Source organism: Leptodactylus fuscus, chromosome 4 (assembly GCF_031893055.1).
Source record: "Leptodactylus fuscus isolate aLepFus1 chromosome 4, aLepFus1.hap2, whole genome shotgun sequence".
Lineage (NCBI taxonomy): Eukaryota > Metazoa > Chordata > Amphibia > Anura > Leptodactylidae > Leptodactylus > Leptodactylus fuscus.
Genome location: NC_134268.1, coordinates 184,935,161 through 184,961,258, shown reverse-complemented (window position 1 = coordinate 184,961,258; position 26,098 = coordinate 184,935,161). Strand labels below are relative to the sequence as shown.

General features: G+C 40.6%; 1 protein-coding gene across 1 annotated transcript in view; it reads right to left on the bottom strand.

Annotated features, from left to right (window-relative positions):
- Positions 1 to 25,099, bottom strand: part of DLEC1 (DLEC1 cilia and flagella associated protein) — a 44,661-nt gene extending 19,562 nt beyond the window's left edge. The window contains exons 1-20 of the mRNA XM_075272004.1: positions 24,995 to 25,099; positions 24,549 to 24,689; positions 21,931 to 22,087; positions 20,736 to 20,846; positions 20,026 to 20,222; positions 18,943 to 19,163; positions 18,176 to 18,260; positions 14,815 to 14,902; positions 11,385 to 11,558; positions 9,293 to 9,429; positions 6,542 to 6,634; positions 6,158 to 6,248; positions 5,908 to 6,064; positions 5,194 to 5,374; positions 4,760 to 4,818; positions 3,587 to 3,761; positions 3,353 to 3,446; positions 2,111 to 2,241; positions 1,742 to 1,900; positions 469 to 608 (exon numbers count right to left, since the gene is read on the bottom strand). Coding sequence (XP_075128105.1) covers positions 469 to 608; positions 1,742 to 1,900; positions 2,111 to 2,241; positions 3,353 to 3,446; positions 3,587 to 3,761; positions 4,760 to 4,818; positions 5,194 to 5,374; positions 5,908 to 6,064; positions 6,158 to 6,248; positions 6,542 to 6,634; positions 9,293 to 9,429; positions 11,385 to 11,558; positions 14,815 to 14,902; positions 18,176 to 18,260; positions 18,943 to 19,163; positions 20,026 to 20,222; positions 20,736 to 20,846; positions 21,931 to 22,087; positions 24,549 to 24,689; positions 24,995 to 25,081 — 2,678 coding nt within the window. The 5' untranslated portion in view covers positions 25,082 to 25,099. The remainder of the gene's footprint in view (positions 1 to 468; positions 609 to 1,741; positions 1,901 to 2,110; positions 2,242 to 3,352; positions 3,447 to 3,586; positions 3,762 to 4,759; positions 4,819 to 5,193; positions 5,375 to 5,907; positions 6,065 to 6,157; positions 6,249 to 6,541; positions 6,635 to 9,292; positions 9,430 to 11,384; positions 11,559 to 14,814; positions 14,903 to 18,175; positions 18,261 to 18,942; positions 19,164 to 20,025; positions 20,223 to 20,735; positions 20,847 to 21,930; positions 22,088 to 24,548; positions 24,690 to 24,994) is intronic.
- Between the last annotated feature and the right edge of the window lie 999 nt (positions 25,100 to 26,098).

Here is a 26,098-nt window from a genome sequence, read left to right as displayed (position 1 = left end):
GTCAGGAGGGCGGTGTCAGGCAGGAGCAGACAAGGGGTGCGATTCTGAGCTCTGACACTGGCTGCCTCTGATTGGAGCTCTGAATCACACCCCCTGCCTGACACTGCCTTTCTGACATTACAGAGCTTACAAAACTAACTGCACTTGTTACTCAGGATTGGAGGCTCGCTAGAGAAAAAAAATTCAATTGCACTAGAATCAAATGTTAAAGACTTAAATTGATGGAGGTGATGAAAAGTCTTCTTTAAAATGGGGGCCATTTGTATGTCAGATGCCACTGTATGTCTACACAATGGCATCCAACAGAAGATCCCCTCACACGTCTCTAAGTTACACTGAAAACTTAGTGTGAGAGTACATTAACTCCTACATTAGTGAAGCATTGACAGTGTTTAGTGTAAAGAGAAGACTGCTGCAGTCTATAAAATGCAACAAATTGGAGAACTTTATTCTGTCTTCAATACTCACCTTCCTTCACCATTTTCTACTTCCAGCTCTAGCACTGTTTCCATCCTCTGACAGATATCAGGATTAAATACCACTGACACTTCTGCTGTGCCTAAAGGTGCCAACACACCACTCTCAGGAGAAATGGAAAATTTTGACTCCTGCAGAAAAACAAAATAATGAGAAAATTCTGTGGAATTTCTACTTACTAGAGGAAGAAATACAGACTATAGATATAGAAGAAAGGCTGGACCCACAGGCAATCTGAACCTGCCCTAGTGATGATGTCAGGGGAATATAGAATCAGGCATGCTGCATTTTAACATGCCCAATACTTTTGTTGCCAAGGATAATATGTGCTGCCAGAGGTGCCTGGGAGCAGATAACTTTCCTCTAATCACTTACAACACATGCACACTCAGTCGAACAGAGCATACATGTGTATGGGGAGGAGAGTTGGAAGGGACCGCTGTTGGCTGTACAAGCCAACAGCTTATAGAGGTGTAGAAGAATTCTGAAAGATAGAATATTCATATGTTCAAAGTGATCCATTGATCTGTGTGCATTTAAAGGCATGTAGGTGGAGATAGAGGCAGTAAACGTATACTGCCTCTGAGGTCTGACCCAACGTGCTGGAATAGATGAAGGGAGGGGCCAAATTTTAACATAACATATATTAGTAAGTTGTTTAGACTAATAAACCAAATAAATTGTTAAGGAAGAACACAGTGGCCCAGATTTTTTTTTATGTAGATTGTGAGTTCCATATAGGGACCACAATGTACTTTTTTTTTTTCCTATCAGTATGTCTTTGTAGAATGGGAGGAAATCCATGCAAACACAGGGAGAACATACAAACTCCTTGCAGATGTTGTTCCTGGCGGGATTCGAGCCCAGGACTCCAGGACTGCAAGGCTGAAGTGCTAACCACTGAGCCACCGCATTGTCCCGGCCCATATTTTCTATGGTGAGGACTAGATACTGGCATAAATGTATCTTTGGTGCAATGTGGAGCATTTAGTTTAAAGTAAACCAACTAAAAGGTATTAGAAACATAGAATAAACAAAAATACATAGCTTGGTCTAAAAATATGCCAGATTTATCATCCAGCATTAGCCACTGTGATATATCTGGGGTATTTTCAGGCTCCCTATCTATATTTACACTATTAACTATTATAAATCTGGGCCAGTTTCTATACAATTGTGTAAAACAGAGCATCAGGTATTCCATGTGTAAGAAGACTATGTACAACACTGTATTATTAATATCCACCCAGGAAACAAGGCTTACCTCCTCTCCTCTAACAGCTAGACAAGCTCTGCTCTCTTGAATATTCCACTTTGCAGCCAAGGGACTCATGTTTTCAATGGTAAGTTTGCTGAGTGTTCTATAGCCCAATTTTATAAGCCCTAGGTCAAGTGACGGACTCAAGATAGACACCACTGGTCCCTGTGAAAGAAAGATTAGAACAAACATATTTCATTCACAATTGCAAGATGCAAATGTAAAATAAACCATAGTTTTAAATGATTTTTCCAGAAGTGTAAAAATCTGTTGCAGGAGGTGGTGACAGGTCCTCTTAGAGGTAAAGATCCCATCATTCAGTGTACTAATCTATGTTTATACAACAGAATACTACTATAGTCCATAATAACAAACCTTAAATGTGGCCTCCACATGCAAAACAGCAGGCTCTGCAGAATACAATATGTGGCAATTCACATTCTCGCTGGAGAATCCAGTCTTCAGTCCAGTAAAGATCAACTCAAACTCACAGAATTTCCCGGGCTCTGAGAAGAGAAGCATTTCTATATGAACTTTGTCTGAACAAAAATGGAATAGAAGCCTCAGAAATGGATCTACACATCTTATATTTTCAGGGTTATCTTATCTTTGCAACTAAATTTTTGGATGGTAAAGGGGTTGCCCAGGAAGAACGGACGCTTTCCCTCAATGACGGCTGCTTTTTTCCAAAGTAATACCACTCCATGGGATGTGTCTGATATTGTATTTCAGCTCGGCAGAGGTAGATAGGATTTAAATGCAATACCACATACATCCTTTGGACGAGTGGTGCTCTTTTTTTGTAATCCTGGACAACCCTCCTAAGCCTAGATTCACACAGACGTGGTATAAAATGTCCATGGAAAATGTACACCAAGGGACACCTATTTTCACGGATCCCTCACACATTTGGGTGTATTGAAGGATCCATGAAAACAAACATGCCATGAGGAAGGAATGCTAAGGAAGTCCCGAAACGCGTAGCTGTTTCCATGCTGTGTCAACTGCAATTACCCTCGGGTATTCTGTAATGGTTTTATCATGGAAGAATAAAAGTTCAATTTTACTTTTTCGCCTGGTGGTTGCTGGATTTCTCCTTTTGACGTATATCTAACTGATGTTGATAAACAAGCCTGAAAAATCTGTATAAAAGTTGGGGTTGTCCAGTAAAAGTTCTGAATGGTCTACAAAAATGAAAATGACCGGTCCTCAGCTGATCCCATTCCAATGCTATACAGTCTTATCCTCAGTCTCTACTTCATACTGCAACAATGTCCCAACCATCTCAACGATGAATTATAGTAGTAGTCAGGACATCTTAGTTGCAGTAGGTAGTAGAGACCAGTGGAAGACCAGGCAGCATCACTACAGGAGCCGGTGAGGATTAATGAGGGGCCCATGTTAAATAGTCAATGAAAGATACACCAGCAATTCTAGATATAGTTTTTCCATCAGGGTCAAAAGAAATTATGTACAGCTGTAGCAAAGGTTGACATGACTCATAACTTCATAAATTCCCACCACCATGTCCCATATTTTCTAGAAGGCAATATCCTAAAAGTGCAATGCACAATAATACATATAGAAAAATGGACAATACAACACATGAATGAATACCAATGCTTCCTGTGTGTGGTTCAATCTGAATAATGTTTGGAGCTAAGATGTTTTCCCATTCAAACTGGATTGTGGATTTGCTGTTATTCCACATCTACAAGACAATGTACAAAACAAGAAAATAAAGGTAGAAATAAGCAAATAATTAACCAAAACCGCTAATTCAGTCTGAAAATCTTTGTCCATTAAACGTGTTGCTAAATTGTTTTAGTGCTATTCAATATAGATACTGACCTTAAATAGCTTTCTCATAGCCGTGCCAATAAAACTTTCACCCGTAAAGATGACTGCATATGGCTCCAAAAGCATATGAAATGGCTCTGTGGTCCCCTTAAAGTCAAGGTCCATGACTATGACATCTTGTATGGAAGGATCCAGCTCAGTAAGGCTGGACGGGTGCTGTTCTGTGCTGCAGATAATGATATATAATGATATCATAAATCTTAATTTTAATATGTGCATTTCTGACCTGGTTCATTTCGAGCCTACAGAGCAGGGTATCCATATTCACAGATGATAGTAAAGGGATCAAAATTGAGGAGGATAGTAGGTTATAACAGGGGAATTTAGGGAGGCTGGAAGCAATGGCAGATAGTTATCTAATGAAGTTTAATGTAGACAAATGTAAGGTTATGGAGTTTTTGTCAAGGATTGTGTTATTGAAATCCAAATGCATGATCTGTATGGCTTGCAAAATCTTATGTTAATAGAGAGTCTGGAGACCCCAATACACATTGTCAGGTTTGGCTGACAACCATCTAATTTGTAGTAATATCCCTTACATTGTAATAGATCCCAAAGATAGGGTATAAAGAAAAATAAAACTTCACCTTTATTTAGAGTGAAGAGTCTGTAATGAGACGAAACGCGTTAGGAGTTATATGTGTAGCTGGGGTGACTGGTCTGAAGCTCTGTTATCCACTGGTGTAGTGTGGCCAGCTTCCTTCCCTGTTGGTGTGGCGTTAGGCCAGTATCCTCAGGGGGGGGGGGGGGTTGGTACGCTCACCAACTTTATCATATTGATCTCAGAGTCAAAGTATTCAGAACCAGTGTCCCCTGACATGCCAACATACGACATATAGGGAATGAGGGTACTAGTATATAGGGACGAACAACAGTCTATGGTCCCCTATGATACCTATCTCCCTAGTGCACATACCATTATAGGTACACAAAGATATTGGCTTAATGAACGTTAGGTTGGCTGATCCTATTTAGCGTTTCACTTTTATATTCACTGTTGGTTTTTAACTGATCTAAATAAAGGTGAAGTTTTATTTTTCTTTATACCATATCTTTGGGATCTAGGTCCTTTCAGTGAAGTAATATTATGATATGGGTTTGATATCTAATTCTCAGTGATCTTTTTTTTTTCTTTTACATTGTAATAGATAGCAATTTTCTTACCTTAGAGGGGCCGGAATATCTCTCAAGATCATCTGTGCAATACTATGATATTCTGTGAGCTAGAAATGAAGGAAACATGGCATGAGTATAAGGGTCCAGTCACACGGAGGAAAATGGTGAGGAATTTGGTGTGGAATTTCAGCACTAAAAAAAAAGGCTCCCATTGACTTCAATGGGTTCCTTTTTCTAGTAGTGATTCTGATGCTTTTTTGCAAGCTTAAGCTAGGATTGGATTCCCACTGGAGGTCATTTTACATGGGCAGACATACTTCCTAAATAACAGCAGATAAGGTGAAAGGCCTAAAAATGTACCCATCATGTTACTCAAATATAAAACAAATGCATGGAATTGTTGCTTATACACATTTACTGCTGAAATGATCATCCTTGCAAGACAACCCTGGCAAAACTTTGCTTGCTGCCCTTCCCCACACCTCAGTTGGAGTATAAGTCACAGTGAAGAGATGATCCTTGTGAGACTGCAGGATGCCTTGTAATGGACTAACAGTGAAAGCTGTATATTCATCTATATTGTACTCGATATTATTGATATTTGATTGTTCTCCTGTTGGATGAGGCTTCACTATCTGCCAGTAGAATGGAAGCTCCACATGCCTGTAAATAAATTGCGAAATGTAAATGTTAGCATAACAACCCCAAAAGATATCTTACTAAACCTTTTGTGAATAATATACGATGGGGACCCCACCACCAGGAACCCCATTAATCACTAAACCGGTGGTCCCACAACTCTAATTCCAATTACTGCTTGCAGTTTCAATGGTGTGGATGCTGTATTCAGAATCTAGGCTAGAAACTGAGACAGCCAAGTAAATCAATGTTCCCATTAACCTGCTGTTATCATTCTATTCAGTTTTCTCTTCAGTACAGTCATGCAATGAGTAGGGGCTAGGGACTCCTGTTCTAGTGACTGCTGGGGGTTCATTGGTTGGGCCCCAGTGATCAGAAGAGAAATAGGGGACTCAGATGCCCAATTCTAGGGACTGTTAGGGGTCTGTCACTATAACTGAAGAAGGGCGAGCATTCTTATCTCTGATATAGGGCCTATGTGTGGAGTTTGGTGGAAAATATTCAATACGACAGGCGTATGGGAGGTTTTAACTGCAAAAAACGTTATAAGTACTTACGTTGTGTTTCTAACAACAATGCTCTTCTGCTCCGTAGAATGTAAGTTTGCACTTTGAAACTGTACTAAATGTTCACCCGAAACATCAGTAAGCTCAATGGGAGTATTCCTGCCCTCACTGATAGGTACCAGCTGCAACCCTAAAAGTTGTCCATATCCTTGACCCAGAAACAGACAAAAGAAGAATCAGTGTATATGAACCTATTATATATACGGTTATGCCCATTACAGTATTTATAGGTATAGCCCACCTGTTAATGTGATATCCTTGACCTGGCAGTTATCGCACACTATTGTAAAAACCTGGCTGTAGGTTTCAGAAGCTAAAGGGAAGAAGACAACCTGGGAAAACATTACAGAAAACATCATACTAATAGATATTACTGGATATCAATGTGCTGGGTATCACTATAGAAGGTGTCTAATAGAGATGAGCAAACACTGTTCGGATCAGACGATCCGAACAGCATGCACCAATAGAAATGAATGGAAGCACCTGTGACGCCAGCCGGCCGGCCACCGGCAAAGTCAGCGTCACAGGTGCTCCCATTCATTTCTATGGGAGCGTGCTGTTTGGATCGTCTGATCCGAACAGTATTCGCTCATCTCTAGTGTCTAATGTTCTTATTACTGACCTCGATAATAGTTTCTTGCCCTGGATATAATTCAAACATGGCCGGTCGGATGCAAAATGGAAGCTGCTCCACAAATCCTGCATTGGCCACTGTCTAAGCACAGAAAAACATATATTATGTTATTTAAATGGCTATTCTCAAATTCTATACATGATTTTCCAGGGATAATAATGAAGTAACAGTAGGGGTTGTAATGGTAGAAATCACTGTTAGCCTTCAACACATAAGGACCTATTGGTCTAATTTTGGGTGCCATATTATAAGCTGCATTGCTTTTACTATGCATGTGCACTGCTGCTCCATTCATTCTCCATGGCACTGTTAGAAATAGTGGAGACATCTCCTAATGAAAAGCATTGCGGGAAAAATCACAATGTGTTGCCACCACGGTTTTTTCACGGCAGTTTTTTTTGCTATGGCCAGCTACATGGGACCTTAGCCTCAAGGAGTTGTCCAGGACTATGATAATGATTGCTGTGGCCTCTTCACTGCTTACCAAAGTGCTATCTACACTCACCGGCCACTTTATTAGGTACACCTGTCCAACTGCTCGTTAACACTTAATTTCTAATCAGCCAATCACATGGCGGCAACTCAGTGCATTTAGGCATGTAGACATGGTCAAGACAATCTCCTGCAGTTCAAACCGAGCATCAGTATGGGGAAGAAAGGTGATCTGAGTGCCTTTGAATGTGGCATGGTTGTTGGTGCCAGAAGGGCTGGTCTGAGTATTTCAGAAACTGCTGATCTACTGGGATTTTCACGCACAACCATCTCTAGGGTTTACAGAGAATCGTCCGAAAAAGAAAAAACATCCAGTGAGCGGCAGTTCTGTGGGCGGAAATGCGTTGTTGATGCCAGAGGAGAATGGCCAGACTGGTTCGAGCTGATAGAAAGGCAACAGTGACTCAAATAGCCACCCGTTACAACCAAGGTAGCCAGAAGAGCATCTCTGAACGCACAGTACGTCAAACTTTGAGGCAGATGGGCTACAGCAGCAGAAGACCACACCGGGTGCCACTCCTTTCAGCTAAGAACAGGAAACTGAGGCTACAATTTGCACAAGCTCATCGAAATTGGACAATTGAAGATTGGAAAAACGTTGCCTGGTCTGATGAGTCTCAATTTTTGCTGCGACATTCGGATGGTAGGGTCAGAATTTGGCGTCAACAACATGAAAGCATGGATCCATCCTGCCTTGTATCAACGGTTCAGGCTGGTGGTGGTGGTGTCATGGTGTGGGGAATATTTTCTTGGCACTCTTTGGGCCCCTTGGTACCAATTGAGCATCATTGCAACACCAAAGCCTACCTGAGTATTGTTGCTGACCATGTCCATCCCTTTATGACCACAATGTACTGATGGCTACTTTCAGCAGGATAATGCGCCATGTCATAAAGCTGGAATCATCTCAGACTGGTTTCTTGAACATGACAATGAGTTCACTATACTCCAATGGCCTCCACAGTCACCAGATCTCAATCCAATAGAGCATCTTTGGGATGTGGTGGAACGGGAGATTCGCATTATGGATGTGCAGCCGACAAATCTGCGGCAACTGTGTGATGCCATCATGTCAATATGGACCAAAATCTCTGAGGAATGCTTCCAGCACCTTGTTGAATCTATGCCACGAAGAATTGAGGCAGTTCTGAAGGCAAAAGGGGGTCCAACCCGTTACTAGCATGGTGTACCTAATAAAGTGGCCGGTGAGTGTATATATTGCATAGTGAATGTACTTGGTATTTCAGCTCAGCTCCATTAATTTGAATGAAAATGAGCTACTGCATGGCCTTGTGACGAATGGACATGATGACCCTGGCCTGAGAAGAGGAAGTGGAGCTCGATCTCATGGTCCTGGACAGAACCTTTAATTGTAAACATGCAAATATACTGTAAATGCAATACTGGGATTATTCAAACAACTCAGAACTTTCTATTGTATATACTGTATGTAAGTATGTATCTATCTATCTATCTATCTATGGAATTTTGTTCAGACATCCCCTAAAAATAAGCCCTAACCCATCTTTTGGAGCAAAAAATAATATAAGATCCTGTCTTATTTTCGGAGAAACACGTGTATATATTATATATTTATGTTATATATGGCGTGAGTCGTACTTGAAATCTAAGCTAGTCCGTGACTGGTGTAGATTTCAATTCTGGTGCATAAAAATTATTAAGAAGACAGACAGTGCATCTTAAACTGCAAGGTAGGCCTCACTGGAGAGTCTTTCCTTAAGGCTGAGTTCAGATGGAGTATTTTGGATCGTAATTTGACTCAGGTTACAGTTCAAAATACGGGGCAACCGCAACTGTGATCCGGATTAGGCCCAAATGAATGTGCCTAGTTGGGAATGTCTTTAGGTGGAGTCGCCTCGCGAAACGGCTCCTGGAAAAAAAGAACTGACCGGCTCCCATTGATTTCAATGGGAGCCGTCTTTTTGATCAGGATTTTGAGGCGGATACGACCAAAATACTCAGTGTGAACTCAGCCTAATTGTTGAGGCAGCTCAACTTCAAAAGTAATTTTGGCAGATGTGCTCTTATGCTGCACAAGCCTTTCTATGGTTGTACCAATCTTGTGTTTAGCCATGTAACTGACATAATACTACAACCAATGGTAAGTCCTAGGCATTACCATGTTCTGGCTTCTGGTCACACTAGAAGACGACTGAGAATAGTAAGATGACTGAAAATCCATAAAGTGTTTCCTAATGTTAAAATAAACAATGAAAAAAAATTTACTCGAAAGTTTGCTGGAGGCCAGACACTTCTTGGCATAATGCAGAACTTTCCTCGACTCAAGCCTTCATTTCTGCAGAGACATTCAATCAGCTTTACTCCTCCGACCAAGCACGGACCACAATCCAGAGTCCGGGGCACTGCACAAAAATATTTGGTCATATACATATAAAAAAAATTTAAAACTAAACATGTTCAATGACAATACAATATAGTCAATATAATATTATCTGTCCAATGGTGCTATAGGCCATGTTCACATTTGAATTGGAGTCTACTTTGTCGTAGTGTCAGCATGAAATTGCTAATGAAAAAGTCCTGCATTCGTTGCTTTTCCAGTCGCTGCTTTATCTTTTAAAACCACAGATACTCGACGAACCCCTTTATAGTCAACGGCCCAGGCTCCATATGTAACCACTATTTTTAGGAGATACTAGTGGGAGCCTAGTGTCTGCTGACAACAAGCAATGGACAGTTCTTAAAGGGGATGTCCTGCAGGTAAAGCTGAATACAGGCTGTCTTGCTGAGAATCAGCTGAGTGTTTTTTTCCCCTTCAAAGCCCCACTGAAGGGAAAAATGAAATTGAGGCCGGGATCCCACGTGGAGGAAACACAATGGAAAAAAATGTGGTGTTTTACAGTCACTGCATAGTGGATGGGATTTGGTAGACAGCAGAAAAAAAAAAGAAAAAACTTGCAAGTTTTGGAAATTGCAGGAGGTCAGTTTTACCTACGGAAACACTGGTAGTTTCCCTACAAGTATAATGGAAGCAGAAAGTCCGCAGAGAAAATCTCTGAGGACTCTCTGTGAAATGCGTTCCTGCCACGTTTTTTATCTCACCGCGTTTCTGCTGCTGCCCGTTACGTGGGGCCTTAACCTAATGGCCTGTCTATATAATGCCATGATATGTTGTGACCTCCAAAATAAAAGAAGCTATATATGGTCACTGTATGTATGGTCACTGTATGTATGGTTACAGTCTTCTATATAGCAGTTGTTATATATTTTAGCTTTGCTGATAATGAAAGGAAAGTTAACAAAAGTTTAGTGCACAAAGAGTTAAAGAAATAGAACCAAAAACTGATCAAAATCAACGGAAACAGACGTACTGGATGCCACTGGGGTATGGTAAAATTTTGTTCCAGTGGGGAACAATTTCTTCCTTCCTGACTTTGTCTGGTGGAAATTCATATTACAGTAATTTTATGATTTCTCTTTCTTGTATGTAAATGAAAGTCACTAGCTGGGTAGAGGAAACAACGTGCAGGATATTGTCAGAGAATTATATACCTGCACTATACTGATCTGCCAGATGTTTCTACGAAAGGAGACCCTCAATTTATGTTTATTTTTATTTCAAATCTAGGGAAAGGGGATTTCAATTTTTAGTGTTTCATTATTTTTTTTTTATATTTTTAAACTTTTTTTTAACTATTGTATTAGATCCTTCTAGAGAGATTGAACTTGCAATTTTTTGATTTCACTATGCATAGATTGCAATACAATTGTATTGTATTCTATGGCAGATTTTCTGCATTACTATATAGATCTGCCTCATAGACCCGCCTCAATAGTCATATACCTATGACAGGTCTAGGAGCATTCATTAGGCTCCTGGCTGCCATAGGAACAGGTTGGCTCCTATGAGAAGCCATCCTTCAATTTCAGTACCCTGCTAGCACTGACAAGATATACAAGTGAATACAAAAAAGCCTAAACTGCATTGTATACAGAGGCATCCATTAACATACATATACAGGGGTATCTGGGATTTACACCAGGCAGTGTGAAAAGAGACTAATATATATATATATATATATATATATATATATATATATATATATATATGCAGTTCATAATATTTTATTCATTAAAAGTCAATGGGGCACATTTATTAAAATAGACTAAAAGCAAAACTGTGTTAGTTTCCCATAACAACCAATCACGATGCAGCTTCCATTTTTCAGAAGCAGAATACATAATGAAAGCTGCGCTGTGATTGGTTGCTATGGGCAGTTTTTCTTTTAGACATTAATAAATTGTCCCTATTATAATATTAACTAATTAACTTGATTTGGTTATAACAAAGCATTACATGTCAGTATCGGAGGCGGTCTCCTTGCTTCAATAGGGACTAAGACAGGATATGGAGCTTGGGTTTCAACCAGTATAAAATCCTCAAAATCTGCCAGAGAATCAGGAACAAACCGTATTGTATAATGGCAGCTCATTCCTGGTGCTACAATCCCTCCTTCACCGGGAAACTTTCCTACATGAAGACAAATAATACAGAGAAATCTAACATTAGCACACAAACTGCATGTTCTAGTAATATGGTGGAGTGTGAGGATTAACCCAGGAATTATTTCATGTTATATACAATTCCAAGCAATATTTTACTGTTTCGATATAAATTAAAATTTTGTGAATATATTACATTACTTGAATGGTCAGTAGCTTTTCCAACAGCTTAGTCTCATCTCTGAGAGCATGTGATTATGGACCAAAATATAATGCACTAAATGCATTAAAAATGAGGCTGCTTTCTATCTCCACTCCTTCCTGCCTCCCTCATTCCCTTTACATTGCCTGGTTTGCCGTTGCAAGAAAGTATTGATTTGGATATCTGGGACAAATTCAACAATCTTCGAGTTTCTGACTTGTTTGTGGACGGTAAACCTCTCCCTCTCACGGACCTTCAAGCCTTAATACCTGACACACCTCTGAACTTTCTGCACCACGCCAGAATACGGTCATCTCTCCTCTGTCTTCTCAAGCTATACTCCCCCTGCAGGAAATTTACGCCTTTTGAACGTTCTCTTAAAAAAGCAGAAGTTGTACCTATTTCCATTTCTATTTGTCGTAAATTTCTTCAAAATGATGAAGTGATGGAGAAACCACCATATTTAGCAGCATGGGAGGCTGAATTGAACCATTCTTTTGACGATTCTGAAATTGCCTCCATCCTTTCCAATTCCCATGGCTTCTCTACATGCGTCAGATTCCAAGAAATGCACTACAAGCTCCTGGCGAGATGGCATAGAACGCCTGTATGGCTACACAGACACAATCTTACTGACTCAGACCTTTGTTGGCGCTGTAAAACGCTTCCCGGCTCTCATTTACATGTATGGTGGTCATGTGAAAAGATACGACCGTTCTGGGAACAAGTCGAATCACATATCTCACTTATCGTTGGACATTGCCCCCCTTTGACTCCAGAACTGGTGCTTCTATCTCTACCGCAGAATGAGTTTTGTCCTTCCTCAAAAGACTTACCAACCATTCTCTTGGAAGCAGCAAAAATCCTTATTCCTCTCTTCTGGTTACAACAACGCCCACCCTCGATCAAACTCTGGTTGGAGAAAGTGTTTCAACTCTCTAAATTCGAGGAAATTGTGAGTTGGACCAACAGGACCCATGATCACTACCTCAAATTATGGTCTCCATGGCTTTCCTTTGTTGATAGTCGTCGCTACCTAAGACAACTGATACTGGCTGATTGACCTTTTTCCATCTCCGTCTTCCCGTTTTCTTTCATACTTCTACTCTCCCTTTTATGTGCTTACCTCCTCCCCCCCCCCCCTCTTCCTTCCACCCAATTACTTGGAATACCAACTACTGAAATACAGGAGCTGTTGTTCTCATACTTTCAATGTGTTATATTACATTATTGCACTATTACCTTATTGCCTTTTTGCGTTTACTAAGCTCTCATATTTTGTTCTTTGTTTATCATATGTCTCGACTACATTATTCCACAATTTTGTAATTTTGTATTATTTCTGCCTTGATACTGACACTTTCTCATGGAAAATTGTAAAACCTTGCTCAAAATAAAGTATATATAAAAAAAAAAAAAAATGAGGCTGCTTTCTGCCAGAAAAACCTCTCTAAGGGCAAGTTCACACATAGTTTTTATGGTCAGGGTTTTGAGACCATAATCGCCTCAAAACCCTGACCAAAAAGATGGCTCCCATTGAATTAAACTATACTCGGCTGATCACCTGGGTGTGCTGCACAGAAAGGGCCACAGCAGGCTCTACCTGCTCAGGAGGCTGAGGGCCTTCGGAGTCCAGGGGACCACTTCTTAGGGCCTTTTTCAACTCTGTGGTTGCTTCAGCCATCTTTTTCGGTGTAGCCTGCTGGGGGAGCAGTATATCAACCAGGGACAGAAATAGACTTGACAGGCTGATCAGAAGGGCTAGCTCTGTCCTGGGGAGCCCCCTGGACCCAGTACAGGTGGTGGGTGACAGAAGGATACTGTCTGTGGTGAGGTCCATGTGGGAGAACAAATCCCACACCATGTAAGAGACCTTGATGGCACTTGGCAGCACTGTAAGTGACTGTCTGCTTCACCCCAAGTGTGAGAAGGAGCGCTATCGCAAGTCCTTCCTTCCAACCCCGATCAGGTTGTATAATCTACATCAGACCAAGCAAAGATCACTCCGCACAGAGAACTAATGATTATGAAATCTTACTTCTTCTTCTGTTCCTTAGCTGCTATGGACTCCTAGTATATCTTCTCTTCTCAGTATATGTGTGTCTACGTCTGTAATATATTACTGTGTATTATCCTGTATCTGTATTACTATGCTGCTATAACATATTGAAATGTCCCCACTGTGGGACTATTAAAGGATTATCTTATCTTATTAACAGACAACAAGCAGTCTTCCTGACTGTGCTCATTGATTGTTTTTTTTCCTGTGTTTTAGCTGCATGTATGTGACATGTATTTGCAGTTCAGTGTTGCTGGATCTCCTATGCTATGGTTACTTTGGCTTTTTCTCAGCTATTTGTTTGCTATTGTACAGTTACTCCTGGCTGAATTACATATAAAGAATCCAGTAGTATCAGGAATGGATAGGGGAGGGACAAACTGCTCCTTATTATACATGCCTACAGCCTCAGGCTTTGCCAAATGCTATTATGCAAAGCCTAAACAATAGTTTGATATAATTATATATGAAGTAGTCTCAAACTCACTCAATAGAGAAAACCATGGTTGTCAGCACTTTGTTACTGCGCCTTCTCCTATCCATAATCACTGTATACTGTTCCTTTATTCTGATGCTAATGCTAGGGAGCTCTGTTATATCACTATTATCTCTTTAGGTAGGTATACTTCACTACACAGTCACTGTCAGAGTTGACATCCCCATACACATGCATGCTTGGATCAGCAGTGAGTACTGTGTTGAAAACCAGCAATTCAAATTGACTTGTCTCCAGATATTTGTCATCAGATGACTAGCAATCTAAGTACTCAATCTACAGCCTCAATTATTGGCTGTGAAATAAGAAACATTTGGTATATCACTGTGCTGGAAACCATGAGATGAATCTTACTAACAGTGACTGCCCTGCTGCATCACTGGTATAGCATTGAATAAGTCACTCATAATCATTTGTGACCACAATGACAACAAATATGGATAATGTATATACTAGATGATATTACATTTTAGTATTTTAATATAAGTAGTGTTCATACATGTTGTCATACCTGTCTGGTGACTTACCAAGGCCTATAGAGAAATATGGAGTGGATGGAGGGATCACCCTGACGTGGCGACTTGATGCAGTCAAATTTCTCAGCTCTACTGTTATCTATGCATGAGAGGAGACGACAAAATAAGTTATATTTTAACAAACCAGAGAAACTTTAGTATGATTTACACCATGTCCTAGTATATGGTAGTTGGCAACATTTCCAAAATACAGACTAGAGTTGGGCACATCGGTTTGTATTAGCCGGGTTAAACCCAAATATTCCATATGGAGATTCATCTCAGATGAACTAAAATGGATTCCGCATTATAAAATTAAGGTGAAAAAAAATAAAAAAAAACATTCAAACTCACCTACTGTTACCTCTTTGGGCCACTTCGCAGCATCTGTCACTCTACTGGTGAAGCCTGGCTCTTTTCTGTGACGTCATCAGTCCGGGCTCAACTGTGAGGCCTGTGGTTGTGCACCAGTAGGTGACCTGGGCACACCGAATATCTAGGAGCCCTGACAATATTCTATACTATGTTTTATAAATGGGTCCCTAGGAGGCCTGACAGTGTTATACACTATGTTTTATAAATGGGTCCCTAGGAGGCCTGACAGTGTTATACACTATGTTTTATAGATAGGTTCCTAGGAGCCCTGACAGTGTTATACACTGTGTTTTATAGATAGGTTCCTAGGAGTCCTGATAGTGTTATACACTATATTTTATAGATGGGTTCCTAGGAGCCCTGACAGTGTTATACACTATGTTTTATAGATAGGTTCCTAGGAGCCCTGACAGTGTTATACACTATGTTTTATAGATAGGTTCCTAGGAGCCCTGACAGTGTTATACACTATATTTTATAGATGGGTTCCTAGGAGCCCTGACAGTATTATACACTGTTTTAAACCAATTGAAGGCGTGGTTTGTATCGAACTTGTTCGATGTGAAACAAATTAGAGACTTAAACCGGCACATGAAAAAAATCGTGAGAGGTTCATCAGTGCCTAGTTCAGACCTTTATATGTAAATTATCACAACATGAACTAAACAGTTAAAATGGAGAATAAAAGTTTCATTCTTATACATCCCTTAGGGTCCGTTCACACAATGTAACGCGGCGTTGATTCTGACATGTAAACTCGTGTCAGAGTCAGTGCTGAAAAACAGAATCCCATTGACTTCAATGGGTTCCGTTTAGCACGCGTAACACATTGAAATCAATGGATTAAAAAGCCTCTCATTGATTTCAATGTGTTACGCGCACTAAACGGAACCCATTGAAGTCAATGGGATTGTGTTTTTCAGCGCTGACTGACACAAGTTTACGTGTCAGAATCAACACCGCGTTACATCATGTGCACGGACCCTTAGGCCAAAACCTCACTCACAGGGTCAGTGTTTTGCATAAGTGGAATTTAACTTAATTCAATGAAGTCAGCATTTCAAAAGAAATGTGATTCTGATTTTCATCAAAATTGTGAAATCAATGTTAGCCCTACTCCAGAGTCAAATATATTCTATGTAGGTTTTCAGTTTGTTGAAAAAAAGAGCGTTTTTCCTTATGTATTGAAAAGGGAAAGAAAAAAAAGCAGAGAAAAACGCAGCAAAAACTCAATCGAAAAACACAACACGTATCCACCGCTTGCAGCATGTTTTTGTTGTGTTTTTTTTCAAAAATGTTTTTTTAGCTGATATTCTCTATTTGGGGCCTTAGACTCTTTAAACAAAAATATGAAACTTGAGATTAAAATCAAGAGTCACAATAGCTTAACCCCTTAACGCTAAATCATGTACCTGTACGTCAGGGAATGTGGTTAGTTCCCGCATTCCCACGTACCTGTACATGATTGAGATTGCACGGGCTCAGAAGCAGAGCCCGTGCGATCTCCACGGGAGGCCGGCTGTATCTGACAGCCAGGCTTCCCCTGTAGCAGCAGGGACGGTGATTGCACCGCCCCCCCCCCCCCCCCCCCGTTTAACCCTTAAGGTGCCATGATCCATAGTGATCATGGCACCCTAGGGGTTTGGCCGGCTATAAAGCATGCTGCCGGCTGCATAAGGAGTCTGTGTGAGCTGTAATTTACAGCTACACGCTGCTCCTTAATCCCTCCCCCCATCGGAGCGAGCTCCGATGGGGGGAGGGTTAACCCCTTGGATGCCAGGACGAGGGGAAGCTAGTCTATGCATCTGCATAGCTAGCTTCCTCTATAGACTGCAATACACGTGTATTGCAGTCTGTAGTTAGTATAGAACCAGCAATCCTCTCTGATCGCTGGTTCTAGTGTGCTTGCAGCACAAATAAAAAAATGTAAAAAAGTTTAAAAAAAAAAAAATAAAGTGTGTAAAACAAACAAAAAAACAAACATAGTTACATTTCTGGTAAATCTGGAAAATCGCTGTTACACTTGTAAGCCTTATAACGTCCAAAATAAATTAAAATACAATCAAAAGATGATGCCGATATAAAGCAGAGATATGGGAGATAATATTTATTACTGTATTTGGGTGGTATGGTTATCTGCCTGAAAAGCAGAGAATTTCACATTTTGAAAATTGCAATTTTTTCCAAATTTCCATCAAATTTCCTATTTTTTTTAATAAGTAAATACAAAAATATTGATTAGTGTTTACCACTAACATGAAGTATAATGTGTTACGAGAAAATAATCCCAAAATCACTTGTGTAAATTAAAGCGTCTCAAAATTATTGCCATTTAAAGTGACACATGTCAATTTTGAAAAAATAGGCCTGGTCCTTAACATACATTTGGGCTGTGTCCTTAAGGGGTTAAATAAAACTGAGATTTTGTTTTTAGGCTAAAACTGCCCAGAAGTATTTATAAACTAAAAACACAAGTGCAGACTATAGTAATATTAAGTTATAATGGAAAGATTTGCTGGATTTGGCTTATGCTTGATTCACATCTGCTTTGGTATTCCCTCCGGGAGAGTCCCCAAGGGGACCCCCCGAACAGAATACCAAACGCAAATGCAAGTAGTGCAGTAAAAGCACACAGACCCCATAGACTATAATGGGGTCCGTGTACTTGACACACGCTGCCCGCACAAATCATGTGAACAGGAAAGTAGATTGTGAACTACTTTCTTGTCCGCATAATCCCTGCGGAGATCTGGTGGCAAACACACGGACCCCATTATAGTCTATGGGGTCCGTGTGCTTTCACTGGCACACCGCTTGCAGTTGCGTTTGGCATTCTGTTCAGGTGGGGCATCATGTGGACTCCTTCAGAAAGAATACCAACGGAGATGTGAACGAGGGGTTACAAGTGATGCAAATCAGTGACCAAAACAGTGACGTGTGAATAAGACTTGACATGTATAATCTGCAAACATCATAAGTAGACGTTAGACATACTCACTTCATATATCTGTCCAACTTCATACTCAGGGAAGAACACAACAGGAGGGTTAGCCAGGAACACTGGTACTGGCTCATTTGCATCACTGAAAAATATGGAAAGTTACTTAAATCATATTTCTCCAAACCAGTAAAACTTAGAGAAATGTAGCATTACTGCTATAAACTGGCACAAGATAGAGCTGCAATTTGTGTCAACCCCTAGCTGGCATAAATGCCAATTCTGGCGCACAAAACCTCTTAATAATTCTGGTGTATATCATGCCAGTGGGGACTGTTTAAGGCTAAGGCCCCACATAGCGAAGTGCAGCAAAATAATGGAGCGAAAAACACGTCATGTATTTTTACAGCTTATTTCAAAGAAAGTCTGCAGAGTTTTCCTCTGCTGACTTTCTGCCCCTATTATACCTATATGGAAACACTAGCATTTCCGGCGGTATAATTGACATGCTGCAATTTTCTGTTGCAGATTTTTTTGCAATGTGTGGAAGGAGTTAAACAAAATCCTATTCACTTTGCTGGTACTGTTAAACGCAGCATTTTTGCAACATGAGGCCCCGACCTAAGATCGGAATAGGAAACGCCAGTCGTAATAAATTCCCTCAGTATACTAGACTTGCATTTTAATTCATGGAAGAATTTACAAATGTTCAGTCTGCCAGTAACTACGAATGAAATTATATATATATATATATATATATATATATATATATATATATATATATATAAATATCCCCATAATTTATGAGAACTTTCGTGTGGTCTTACTGCTCTTCAATGACTTTGCTCTTTCCAGATATTAACACTTCTCGTTTCTTTGTTGGAAGAATTAGCGATCGTCCTCCATGCTGACTGTTTGGTGGCAAAAAGCGGGGATTTTTGAGGAAATTGTGTCTTTTCTCTAAATGAGCAAGATGGGCTCGTTCAGCCTCCCTTTCTTCTGCGCTCATCTCTACCTTCTGTAATCTCTTCTTTGATGATCTAGACTTCTAGAAGACAGGAAAAAAGGGATTTTCCATAAAGAACCGTCATCTGACCATGCTTTTACAATCCTGCTCTTCAATATATGTATCAAGTATACAAGTATAGAATCCTGGTTGTGCCTGTTACCCTATGTCCCCCTTATACTTATACTCATCTGACAGTTTTAGACATTATCTGTACCATTAGCCACTCAGCAGAGTAGGTGGGATACAAGTCATCACACCATCTGTATCGGACTGCTGATATCCAGCGTGCTCCCTGAGTCTTGTAGGCCACAGATCTGCGCCTGTGCCTTCTGAAAGTAAATTCTAGGTGCCAATGGTTCTGTTCTAACATAATCTTCAACCATTACTGTTTATATTGGCACTTACACAGGGATTCAGGCTAAAAATCCAGGGGCATCTGCCATGGATTTCTGGTGCTAGATATGCACCAGCTTGGTTGGCCAAACAGGAGAAAATCTAACCAACTGGCCAGGCTAGTGAACCTGAATGCCTTTTAGAAGGCTAACAAAATATTATGAACAACAATATGCATGGCTGTCTGAAATTTTACACCTAAGAACATCAAAATAAATTTGTCGCTCAGCTACACTTTTGACTACATTGTGATAGTTGCTTGACAATCATGTCATTACTTTCTACCTCTTGACCTTGTACCCCTAATAGACATTGTAGAAGCAGGAACATGTTGTCTATAAGTTTGTAGCAATCTCATGATTATTTTGGTCAATATTTCAATCCCAATATCATCTTTAACCTACAATTGACATTGTGTATAATGAGTAACCCCTTATTACTGTGGTTTTCAGTTTCTCTGAAAAAAAATACTTGTCTGGTGTCGCTTACAAGTCGGCCTAACATTTACCTTACTTGTCTTCTTGTAACTTAGATTGTCAGAGCTGGACAATGATGATAAGGTGAGGCTGGATAATGAGTTTCCTACAGGATCCTTTGCAGATGTATCTGGAGGTAAAGGGTCATTGTATCCATCATCCACAGGGCTCCTGGAAATGTGCTGGTGAAAACTGAAAGTTTCTTTATATAGAGAAGGCTCACACAATCCTGAAAAATAAAGCACAGTGAATAATAGCTAAAGCTTATTAAATGAGTGCAATAGGTTCTACTGACTATGGTGTGAGAACCTGACTTTGGTCTTCCGAACTGGCATTAGGACATCACATCATCTGCAGGGCAGTGCAACTACAGAGTCTAAAACACCACCAGCCTGCTGAGAGCCTGCTCCTGTGCAGCCCCCTGAGATCTCCCCTCATAAATAGTGTCAAGTAAATCCCACCCTGACCTCATCCCAAAATGCACAACCCTGCCCCTATAAGAAGAAGGACGCCCCATTTTGGAATGGGCATGTGTAAGCTACATCTCCTTTCTTGACCAGGACATGTCAAATTTGCTGAGATTGTTCTTGGAAAATTAGGGACTCTCCCGGCAAATTTGGCAAGTATGAAAGATATAGAATGAAAGACCAGACCAGACTTTTTGGACCTAAAAACTAAAAAAACCTAAAAACGAAATGATGCAGAAAGGAATTACATTTGGGTACACATGGCAGTCGCCTACCTCTCGGAGCTCTGGTAATGGTCTGTGTGTCTGTGATGTAATCTTCAGGACAGATGAGGTTGTGTTTCTTGAGGAGATCATTATCAACACACCATCTAAAATAGGATTCAACTATAGAGAATAAAATATATAAAAAAAAAAAATTGTCTGTAGTTTGGCCTAAGAAAACGTTTTTAAAATTGGGTTCGGTTAAAATCTTTGCGTTTGGCTTCAATGCTTGTATATGAATTCACCCAGCACAATACAAGCTGTCAGACCATCTGTATCTGTCTGATAGATTGGCTAATAAGCGACATCTTGTATTGTCATACATATACAAGTGAGTTGTAGACGCTAAAGAAAGGAAAATATTTGATGCAACCCAGTTAGAATTTTTTTTAAACCTATGCTGGCCTCTATGTGTAAGCGGTCCGTCTCTCCATTGTTTGGGACCCCTGACGGAACTCATTGACAGAGAGCCAAGCATCAAATACATAAAAATAAATAATAAAACATGGATGTGAAAGTTCACGTAGCCTTTAAGCTATAGCCCATTGGTAATACTACAAAATCTAGGCACTATGGCTAGTGCTAGGTACCAGATGTATGGGTCAGCATCCAATATGCATAAAATGGTCTCCTGTAAAGAATCTGATCAGCAATCGTATAATTATATTCTGTATGTGACAAGGCTGGTGCACCGTGAATCCCAAACTTTTACCTGAGATGCTCTCATATATTAACACTTACAATTAACACTATAAGCTATACAGGGGTGAACCTACCTGTTTCGCCGCCCGAGGCAGATGACAGAAAGCCGCCCCCCCCCCCCTGGGGGGAGGGGCGGAGCGAAGGGGGGCGGGGCGGAGAGAAGTTAGCAGGCAGAGAACAGGCAGGGAGAGGACCTGCTCTCTGCCTGAGCGTGAGGGGAGGCCACTGGAGCAGCGCTGCTCCAGCGGCCTCCCCAATCCACCGCTCGGTGACGGTGACGCTAAGCCAGTCCAAGACAGATTGTCCTGGACTGGCTTAGGTAAGCAAAAATGCCGCCCTCCCCGGGGCCCTGGCATAGCGCCGCCTGAAGCGGTCGCTTCAGGTCGCCTCATGGGAGGTACGGCGCTGGAGCTATATAAGCTTGTGGTGATCTTAATGTTAATGTCCAGGTACCCTTTCCCATAGCTATCTATCTAATGTGTATGTGCAGCTTCAGATATCTTACCTGGGGGTAACCCCAGACTTTGGAATGAGTCTCCTGCTTCATTTTTCAGACAGTTAAGCATTCGCTCCTCTTCGGCAGTAGCTCGAGCACGTGCCTGGATGATGTGACGTTCTACCTTATCACACTCTGCCATTCTGCTGTCATATTCTGTACGAATCTACAGAAAAGAAAGAAAAAAATCCATATAATGAATTGAGGAATAAATAAAAAATGAAACACTACAGATTTAAAATAGTTAAATGGTTTTACCATCTTGGAAGACATTTATGGCCTATCCACATGATATAATGTCTTATTGACATGGGTTCCATGTCTTGGACCTACACCTATCTCAAGAACTGAAGCTAACCAAGCAAGCATTTAGAAACACCTTGTGTGGTCTCCTCTAGTTTCCCAGTGGCTGCAAGACTGGGGTATGAGACCCCATTTATTGAGATCAATATATATACCAGAGTTGAGATCCCTATCTATTTAATACATTTATGGCATATCATGCGGATATTCCATAAATATCTGAGAGTCTAACAGTAAAATAAGAGAAAAGGTGAGTGGATGGAAAACTTACCACTTACCCCTGTCCCACAGGCCCGATGCCTTGGGGTTACCCTGGACTCTGACCTATCCTTCAAACCACATATTCAAACCCTCAACACCTCTTGTCGCCTCCAGCTCAAGAACATCCACTGAATCCGCTCCTTCCTCACCCCAGAAACTACCAAGATGCTCGTCCAGGCCCTCATAATCTCCCGCTTAGACTACTGCAACACCCTTCTGCATGGACTCCCGGCAAACACCCTCGCCCCCCTCCAGTCCACCTTAAACTGTGCTGCTCGCTTAATCCACCTCACCCCCCGATCTTCATCGGCTGCTCCCCTCTGCCAGTCCCTCCACTGGTTACCCATAGCCCAGCGAATTGAGTTCAAGCTACTAACGCTAACATACAAAGCCATCCACAACCTGTCCCCTCCATATATCTCTGACCTCATCTCCCGCTACCTGCCCACACGTAACCTCAGATCCTCCAACGACCTCCTACTCCGCTCTGCCCTCATCCGCTCCTCACACAACCGTCTCCAAGACTTCTCCCGTGCATCCCCTATACTCTGGAACTCCTTACCACGACACATGACTGACCCCCACAATCACAGGATTCAAGAAGGCCCTGAAGACTCACCTATTCAGGAAGGCCTACAACCTCCAATAACACTATCACCGCACCGCCATCTGTACAGTCTCCCCCTCTCCTTCTGTCTCTACCCCCTTCCCTCATAGATTGTAAGCCCTCGCGGGCAGGGCCCTCTACCCCACTGTGCCAGCCGATCACTGTTAGTATGATATGTACCTGTATATTTTGTGTATTGTATGTAACCCCCAAATGTAAAGCACCATGGAATTAATGGTGCTATATAAATAATAATAAATAATAATAATAACTTGTTGGGTAATAAAATTTGACTTATCTAGATATGCAAATGCTGAATAACAAAGGCAATAGAAGAACACTTCTTACTTGGAGTGCTGCTGTATGTGAACTGAAGAAACATGGAGTCAGGGTACAAACTAAGTCAGTAAAAGGTTAAAATGCAGAGTATCTTAAGGGTGCATTCATACGATGTAACGCCTCGCTTATTCTTGCATGATAACTCGTGTAAGGATCAGCGCTGCAAAACAGAAACCCATTGACTTCAATGGGTTCCGTTTAGCGCGTGTAACACATTGAAATAAATGAAAGGCTTTTTAACCCATTGATTTCAATGTGTTATGCGCGCTAAACAGAACCCATTGAATTCAATGGGTTTCTGTTTTGCAGTGCTGATCCTTACACGAGTTATCATGCAAGAATCAGTGAGGCGTTACATCGTGTGAATGCCCCCTAAGAATAAAGACTCCAGTTCTTCAGAGCTTTCATAGCCTGACATTTTTTACATTTTTGACCATGGGGTTGCCCCATACAATGGATGTTAACTACATGCAGCCTCCAAACATGGTTTCTGGAGCTTAAACTACACCAAGAAAGAGTATGCCACTTCTTTTTACCAAGGTGAGGATTTTCCGTTTCTTGCATGGGTACAAAATTGTGCCATGGACTTGTAATGTGGATTACAATAGGACTTCAACATAGATTTGGGCACAAAAAACAGCAAAATTCACTTTAAAAAAAACTCTGTGTAAAAACAAGTGGGCGAAACCAGTAGGTTAGATTCTAGGTTTAAGTTACCTAATATTTCTTCAAGGGTTCCTCACACTATCACCACACTGTCATAAAAAAATTGCCCTGAGCCAAGGCCAATAAAGGCTACAAAAGGAGTGGGAAATATATAGGAAGTTCTTATACTTCTTCCTTCTACTCAATCCACTACTGGCTTTGGCTCAAAAAAAAAAAAAAAAACACACAGCAAAATCCGTAATAAAATAAAGCTGTATTTTCGCAACGTCGGGCTTCAGCCTAACAGAGGAAAATCCCCAGGAAAAAAACAGACAAAGAGAAAAAAGTGACAAAAAGGACATCAGGAATTGTAAAAGCATGTCCTAAAATTCATGAAGATACGATTTTTTGTAAATCTCTATTCCTGTCCATTGTTCGACCATGGTGATAATGTTCAGGGGATAAAAGTTACCTGCTGCAGGTCCTCTACAAATTTTTGATGGTACGGGTTGTCTCCTCCCTTTGACCGGATCAAGTTGGCTCCTGTATCTTTACCAATGACTTCTCCAGTATATATGTTCTTGAAGAGGCTTGTCAGTAAATGAGAGATATCCTTGAAGGACAGAAATAATAGAAATATTAATAAGCCTAAGAAGGAAACTAGAAACCATCTCTAGATATATATCTAAAAGCCTAATTTGTATAAGTATCCAAATGGCAGCTTGTGTTTTGTGAACATAAACTCCAAGTGTCTCCCTCCGGTGTAATCTCTAATCTTAATTTCTGGTAAATCAATGCTTTGATGAAACTCAGTACTGTAGCTAAAGGGGGCTACCCCGGAGACATCCCCTCTAACCGATTTCTGGAAATCATCCTGTCTGCAGCATTTACTCCATTGCCTTATAGTATTTATTCTACCTGGGTCTTTTCAGAGGAAGGCTTTGGCCGGTACATAGCAGGGTCTGGGGACAGACTGACTTTCGGAAGAATCTCATCTGTAGCCATCTTTTCTTTGCCTCCAGTACCTAAAGTTTCTACAAAAGAAAATAAACCTGTTACCAAATTATTATCTATATAACATTTATTATCTATAGATTTACTTATTTAAGAGAATTATATATATATATATATATATATATATATATATATATATATATATATATATTAGATTATAGATTGTGTTTATATAATATTATATATAATGGTATTATCTATAGGGGCTGAGTGCAAATTTTTCTATTATAGACTCTTATCTTTATTTAATATTAAGGATTCAGTAAAAACTGGGTCTGTTCTACACGACTTGTAATAGCAAAAATGCCAATATTCAAAAAAGAGGTCTAAAGGTGAACCTGGAAACTATACGTCTAACCGGGTGGATGAGATATTTGAAAGATTTCTATGAGATGCTATCCTGGAGTATCTCACCAGTGCGGTACCACAGGGGTCAGTATTGTTTAATATCTTTATTAATGACCTGGAAGAGGGTTTACAGAGCAGGGTGTCTATATTTGAAGATGATACAAAACGCTACAAAGTAATCAAAACGCAGAAGGATGGCAGAATATTACAGGGGGATCTGGTGAAGCTGGAAGCATGGGCGAAGACTTGGCAAGTGCATTTTGGGTGAGGAAATAAAATGTATGATTATACAAAAATTGTGTGAAGTATATGTAGAAGAACTGACGGAAGACAAAGGGCGGTCATATCAAACATTGATGTGATTCAGATTTCTATACTCATCTTTCAATTAATTTTAATTAAACCCTTGCTGATATCTGTCTTAATATGGTAGATGTTGGCATTTTAAACATGGCGCCTGCTTTGAAGTAGAAAGGGTGCCATAAGCGATGTTCTCTCTGATCATGGGCATTTACTATTGTTGTGTCCCCTGATATTCCTTCTGTGTCCCACCTCTGCCATTTTCCACCCATTCTATTGCTCTTAAATGTCATTACGGCTGGAGGCGATAGCCGTTAAGTCCCTATGAATCTAACCATTGATACTTGCTTGAAGAGAGGA